At 30.7% G+C, this 7536-nt stretch overlaps 1 protein-coding gene across 1 annotated transcript; it reads right to left on the bottom strand.

The window, feature by feature from the left end:
- Positions 1 to 5222: 5222 nt before the first annotated feature.
- Positions 5223 to 6307, bottom strand: LOC121120599 (C-signal). Its single transcript, XM_040715476.2, has 2 exons — positions 5957 to 6307; positions 5223 to 5902 (listed from the first exon to the last, which is right to left on the bottom strand). The coding sequence occupies exons 1-2, from the start codon at positions 6195 to 6197 to the stop codon at positions 5400 to 5402; spliced, it is 744 nt and encodes a 247-aa protein (XP_040571410.1). The 5' UTR covers positions 6198 to 6307; the 3' UTR covers positions 5223 to 5399.
- Between the last annotated feature and the right edge of the window lie 1229 nt (positions 6308 to 7536).

The following is a 7536-nucleotide window of genomic DNA, read 5'->3' as shown; positions in this document are numbered from 1 at the left end:
AGGAAAAATAATATAATTGTACTTAAATTTATATATATTTATTCCATTATGTATTTCTAAAACAATTGACAACAAAGAAAGTTGAGAATATTCAGTTGTGAGGGAGAAGTTAACATCACGACGATCTATTAAGTAATGAACAACAAAGAAGAAAGAAGAAATTCAATAACCGTTTTTCCTTTTCTAATTTTTCAAGGGTAGTTTTTTTATTACTTACTACTCAACACTATAATTAATTAATTGTCAGCTGGTATCAGGGCAATTTTAAAGATGTTGAATTTAATTTATGTACTACATGTTGAGCTTAATTTTTTTAATTACATTATATTGTTCATAACGGTAACGTGTTGTGCAGTGTATTGTAATAATAGATCAACTTTGACTAAAAAGTTTCCTGCTTATCGTCCAAGAAAATGATTCATTTTCCAAAAGACATCAATCGAAGGAAGTTGTGGATCAATGCCATCAAACGTGCGAATTGGACTCCCACCAAAGACTCAAGAGTTTGCCAAGTAGTACAATCAACATTGTTTACACTGTGAGGGATGTGAAAAATATTTTAATGGGTTTTCTTATAATGATGTCACTGGGCTCCATAATTATAATTATTTATACTTAAATTATTTGCATTAGGGTCACTTTGAAGAATGAATGTTTCTGCGGAAGTCTTCAAAAGGACGGTACATAATCAAATTCCTACTTTATTTGAAATAGAGCACACAGGCGAATATAAGACACATATTTTTGTGATTATACTCGCTGGAATTTCAAGTAGATGGAAGCAAGCAGTTGGTTATTTCTTTACTCCAGATTCAGTTAATGGGTCTGTACTGGGAAAAATTACAAAAGATGTCGTCATAAAAGCTTCTAAAATTGGTCTACGTGTAAGATCAATTACCACAGATATGATGGACCCATCAAACCAGGCAATGTTCCGTTGGTAGAGAGTTAATTTTGTAAGAAAAAATAAAATTGTCAACTTCGTCCCTCATCCAGCAAATCCGAAAGAAAATGTATACTTTTTTTATGGTGTTCCCCATCTTCAAAAAATCTTCGAACATCTTTAGTAAACAATATTGAAATTATTTTGCCATCATTTTTTGGGGAAGAAAGACATTTATCAAACCATATTGTTTCTGTAAAACATCTTCAAAAACCGGTAGAGTTAAAAAAAGTTTAGGAATTGAAAATTGTTCAAAATCTTTCTGGAAGTATCATAAACCCAAGCCATTTTTCAAAAATGAATGTTGCTGATGCAATGACTTCTTTTTCCCATGCAACAAGTGCGGCCTGAGATATTAGACAATCCAGGAGTCAGATGGGTTAAGATTATTAATGGCAGAATTTATTGATTTGATTCGTTCCTGGTTCGAACTCATGACCTATCGATCACCTATGATGGTTTTAAGTTATCAAAATGAGAACAAATATAATGAAGCTATTCATACTTTACAAAAGGTAATCGAAATCATTCGTCAATGTAATGTAGGAAAAAAAGGTTATGGGAAGCCATCGTAAACTAGTATCATTTTATCGACAACTTCCATCCTTCAGTTGCACATGAAGATCCTTGATGAAGGATTTTCATTCATTTTAACTGGAAGATTTACTCAAGATGCCGTGGAAAATTTATTCAGCCTTATTAGGTACAAAATCCCAACTCCAACATCAATCTAAGAATAATTACTTTAAGTCAATTCATGAAGGAAAAGGGATCTTCCAATTATCAGTATGATAATGGTAAATATCTAATCGATTTATTAGATGATTATAAAGAAGGAAGAAATAAATCTGACGAAGTGGATAATGCATATTTTCTTCAAGAACTAACTCCTCAATTTCTAGAAGAAGATACTGAACAACAAACAACGGAAGTTTAATAATATATTGCAGGCTATATTTTAAATCATATTAGCAGCTGTTTATTCGGATTGACTTAGTTTGTTATTTTGGACACTAACGATAGTGGCCCGTATTCAAAACTCCTTGATCTAAAAGTTTTGTTGTGGATTTTTTGTTAATCTGCTCTTTCCCTTGAGTCCTTCAGTGATAAGTAAAGAGACTAAAAAGGAAAGAGGAGACAAGATCGTTGAAATAAAAAGTAAACAAAAATATGGTGTCCAGAAAAAGTGGCAATGGAAAAATGGCAAAATAAAAAAAAGGAAAACTGTCTAAATGGAAAAATGGCAAGATTCTTTAAAACTGATATAATGACTATCATCACCAATATAATATATATTATGATAGAAGAAAAATAAAAAACACGACAGCGGTTCTCATGGAAGAAGTGCTAATCACTTAATTCTCCGTTATCAATTACAATATCATTAGACATGATGTATCATTCATATTTGACAAGACTCTTGGATCGACGGACAAGCATTTGCAAAATACTACTAGGCAAGATCAAGCGATTTCCACTTCGTTATAATCCAGAATGTGAGGTAGTGGATGGCTTTGGAGCGACAAACCACTGAGAGGATTCGGGTAGGTTGTCAAAGGTCGAGTCGTTGGAGAGTACGATTTTATGAAGATGAAATATGTATTTACATTTATTCAATAAATAAATTAATTGATGGAATTAAACATTGACACAGGAATTTACATTAATATTTGTTTTACAAGTTAATGAAATTGGGGCTGTATTCTCATTCTAACTTGAAATGAATGAAGATATAGAGCTATAATTTTCATATTCTTTGATAAATATCACTGAATGTCATTATTATTTATTACAAACGTAGTTACATATTCAAATATCATAGTATCGTACTAGAAAAATACATTTAAAAATTCGTTGGAAGAGCATATAATCACTTGTTATGGTTCTTATAACTTGGCTTGATACATTGGAAGTATGAATTCACAGTCTTAGATAAACAACTTCAAGAATTCGAGTCCTTTAGATAACTACGTTATGTAGCCTGTTTCGTTCTCTTTGGGCAAGACCACCGTTCTATTGTAAATTTCAGATTGCTCCAACTTTACTGATCTTTAGAGTTTTCTTCACACTTTACAACGACTGTTGTGTTTGTTTATTTTTCTTTTATTGTAATATATACATATTAAATTAGTGATGGTTATTACATCAGTTTAAAAGAATCTTGCCATTTTTTCCTAAAATCAAAAATATGTAGATGAATTATGTTTAGGATTCACGTAACTTCAAACCAAAAATATAGAATATAAATACCCTTCGTTGGGTAATGAGTAATGTATCTTGGTTTTAAAATAACTTTTATAATTTTTTAGAGCATAATTATTATTCAAATACTATTAATTATTGTTTTAATTAATAGTTTAGGTTTCTAGTTAAATTTAAAGAAAAATAAATAACCTTATCCAAGGTTAAATCAATCACTCGTCAGATCGCCATCTTCCATCTTTTGAAATTTTGCATATAGCTAAATATTGAATAGAAACTCAAAAATCTAAAATTTTAATTTTCTTTGATCTCTATATCGATCTAATTTATACGTGATTGCATAGATATTTACACATTGATTGGTCTATATTTTATACTTTTACCTAATAAAATGTATCTTTGATCTTGAGGTCAAGAGGTCAAATCTTTGATCTTGATTTTCAAACATAGAATACTTTATTTTTTCTCAAATTTTCATGAAATGGCCGTCAACATATATTAATTAATTTCAAAAATGTTTTAGGACTACTTTCAAATTTGGGTCAACGTCTTAGCAAAATACTAAGAATGGGATGTACAAAACTAGTGTACAAAATTAGGGAAGATAATTAAATTAGAATTTTGGCGTGACAGATTTAGACTCATTTATACATTTTATTACATGTTATATAGATTTTATAAAACACAATGGTCTTAATTGTATGAGTGATAAGTCTATAAATCAGAAGATAACATTTGGGTTTGATTAGATCAAACGGCAATTCTGCATGCTTTTATAACCAAAATGCAATCCTCCAGCTTTAAAAGAGCAAAGAAAGAGTTAGAAGATGGAGAAATGGTAGTGGTTTTTGACTTCTCTGGGAATTTTTATTTCGTTGTTCTGGACGAGGTGCAAAGTTTTCATTGGAACAATTCTATGAAAACACATCACCCTTTCGTTTGGTATTTCAAGCAAAACACCAGCTTAAAACGTGCTAACTTTGCAGTGATATTGTCAGTGAAACACTAATGATACTGTGAATGTCCATTTAGTTATCAATAAATTTATCCAATTTGTTCAAGACACCTTGCCATACATTAAAAAATAAAATACTTTTCGGACGGATGTGCAAGACAATATAAGAATTTTAAGAACTTCTTACACCTTTGCTACAACAAAGCATATTTTGGAATCTCAACAGAATGGATTTTTTTGTCAACAAGTCATGGAAAAGGGTCATGTGATGGTTCAGGAGGTGCAATTATACGGTTAGTGAGTAAAGTAAGTCTAAGGCGTTGTTCAGAAGGAAAAAACCTCGGAACCAATTTTAACTCCTATAGAATTTTATACATTTTGGGAAGAAAATGTTAAGAATATAAATTTTGCATATTCCAAATGTAGTGAATATAATCAAGAATTGGTGCTCTTAAGCGATAGGCAAAAAAGGGTCACCACTATACCTGGAACTCAGAAGTTTCACTCATTTATCTCTGTGTCAAAATTTTCCTTACAGGTAAAACATTTTACTGCTTCTGAGGTATCCATAGTTAAAAGAGTTATCACTACACCAAAAAAAGCTAAGTATTGATTCAGAAATTATATAAAAAATAGAGTGGCTGTAAAAAAAAAATATATATTATTGTGTGCCATTATAAATTATTTGTGATTTCTTGATAACTGAAATAAAGTTAGAAATTTATTTAGTGATCTTTTCATTAGTCTGTATTTTATTGAAATTGTAAATTTGGATGGGTAGATATGAGTTAATAAGTTATATTTTTTGAACCATGTAGTAAAATTTGTAGTAGATTAGGTTTATAATACCCTATACATTTACAAACACAAACTTTTCAAGCTTATTTGTAATATCAACTTGCAGTTCCAACAAAAATCAGCTTGTGAATCCATTAGTAGTTATTTTTATTTTATATGTAATATATGAGATAAGTATGCATATGAATAAAACACATCTAATAATGATTAAATAAATTAAATATTTAGCATATAAGACCTAGATTTAAGGGATTTTATGTTCATGGTATTGACACAGGCTATTTTTTTACCTTGAAAAGAAATTATACGTAAAGAAAATGGATAAAGAGTTCCTTTTGTGTTTTATTGGCATTTTCAAAAAGAAATATGATATTATATGGGACCATGAATACAAAAGCTGCTTGAGTATACAGAAAATGATTCATAAATCACAACTAGACAATTAATTCAATAATCAGACACATATTTCTCATGGTTTTGTTTTCTAAGGATAGTGTTGAATTACCAAGCCACTGGAGTATTATTATATCGCAGGAATGTTCCATGATCCTTGTCACTCAACTGACATATGGTTTTTACCATTGTAGAAACACACTCTTCTACAGTTATTTGAGCATTTGAACCTCCCAAGTCTGTTTTAACCCAACCAGGATGCAATGAAAGAACTAGAATTCCATCTTTCTTTAGTTCCAAAGAGACATTCTTCATTGCCATATTCAATGCTGTTTTACTACAACGATATGGATACTTACCTCCGGATTCATTTTCAGCAATAGATGCAACTGATGTACTCATTTGAATAATTGCAGCATTGTCACAACCAAAACCTGCATCAGGCTTCGCTACTTTTTTAAGAAGTGGGAGTAAGGCTCTGGCAAGAATAGTTGGAGCAATACAATTAACTTTATAAGTTTCTATCATGGCCTCTGACGTCAAATTAGCGAGTGACTGTCTTTCTCCCATAATGCCGGCACTGTTGATAAGTAAGTTAAGGCCATCTGAACCTAAGGTTAGAAATAACTATAATTTTTTTAACATTAAAATATATTTTCTCATACCTAACTCATCAGAGACTTGAGCAATAAAATCCTTATAGTCATTTTCATATTTAGATACATCTAGCTCTAGGACTTTTACACGGGAGTTTGATTCTAAATCAACCAATTCTTCTGTCTTTTCCTTGTTCCGGCATGTTGCAATGATTTTCGTGACTTTATCTGCTTTCAGGAATTCTTTAACGAGTCCTAATCCAATTCCTCTATTGCAACCAGTAATCAAAACAGTTTTTGGAAGCCCCATCTTGAATATGATTTCCACACTAAATAAATTTAATTGTGTGATATTGTATTTGTATTAGAGTATTCCTGGAATAAAAAGATAAGAACACCTTTCTAGCTAGTCTATAGGTCGGTTAGAAATGAAAAAACTTGTTGAAGAGAAAAGCGTACACAATAAATTGGTAGAGAGATCAAAAAGTATGTCATGTACTTCTTGTGTAGAGCAGAATATCCAATGGAATCACCAATTGCTTATCACGTAGTTAATGTTTAAAAGTACAAGCTTTTTGATTTGGATAAAATATTAACTATCACGAGTGCGAAACTATTTGTAGTTTATACTTAAGCAAGGCTTTTTATTTTCTAAAGCTGTAATTTTTCATTTAGTTATTATTTACATAAAAACGATTAAATATTAACAATTGAAACATGTGCACAAAAAATGTCATGGTTAAGTTAAATTAGAATACTATTATTTTCTCTTTTCTTTCCTCTCTACTTTGGTATTACCTGCCTGTTTTATTATCACCTCTTATATGTGGTTAGTCAACTGGAAATGACGTTAGAAGGATTTTTTCTCAAAAAAGTGTGCGATGGATTTGTATTCATCAACTAATTATCTTACATTTATTTTATAAAATATTTTGATTAGCCGTACCGAGGCATTGTTGTTCTACTTAAAGAATGCAAAAACTTACGGTCACAATAAAATAAAACATATAGTGTCCCTGATTTAATTTTCGTTTGCCATAGGTCGTGAGTCAACATACAAGCAATATTGAACATAAATCAATTAATAATCCCTATGGATTTTTTTACTTTAATTTAAGAAACATTTTGATAATGCAATTTTACTATTTTTGCGAGTCGATGCTAGGATTTATTAACAAAAAGGGTGTTTGTGCCACTTATCTTCAATGAAACTCCTAATTGTTGGAAATTTTCGCCATTTCCAAGAATGATCCCGCGAAATCTAACTTCTCGGGAAGAAAACCACTCACAGCATTGGCATCTCTCTTCAGAGGATTCTTGAGCCCCTAAAACCATCCCTTGCGCTTACATTTCCATAAAATTAAGTGTCATATCGAGATAAAAAGGTCAAATATAGACATAAAAGGCGGAAAAAATGTTGCCGGACATGATTTAGATTGTTTGAAAACTTAATAATAATAGAGTATAATATAATTAAGTTAAAAAAACATTGTAAGAGATAATATTGTTCCTCGCGGAGTAAAGATCGATTGGATTAAAGCTTTAAACCAAGTAGAGAAACGCAAGGTTACTATATCACTGTTGCTAAAGTTCAGATAATTTCATTGAAGTGAAGTGCATTAGTTTGGATTTGTTTAGCAAAAATGGCA

The sequence above is a fragment of the Lepeophtheirus salmonis genome, chromosome 6 (genome assembly GCF_016086655.4).
Source record: "Lepeophtheirus salmonis chromosome 6, UVic_Lsal_1.4, whole genome shotgun sequence".
NCBI lineage: Eukaryota > Metazoa > Arthropoda > Copepoda > Siphonostomatoida > Caligidae > Lepeophtheirus > Lepeophtheirus salmonis.
The sequence above is the reverse complement of the archived record's forward strand: the minus strand, read 5'-3'. Positions and strand labels throughout refer to the sequence as shown.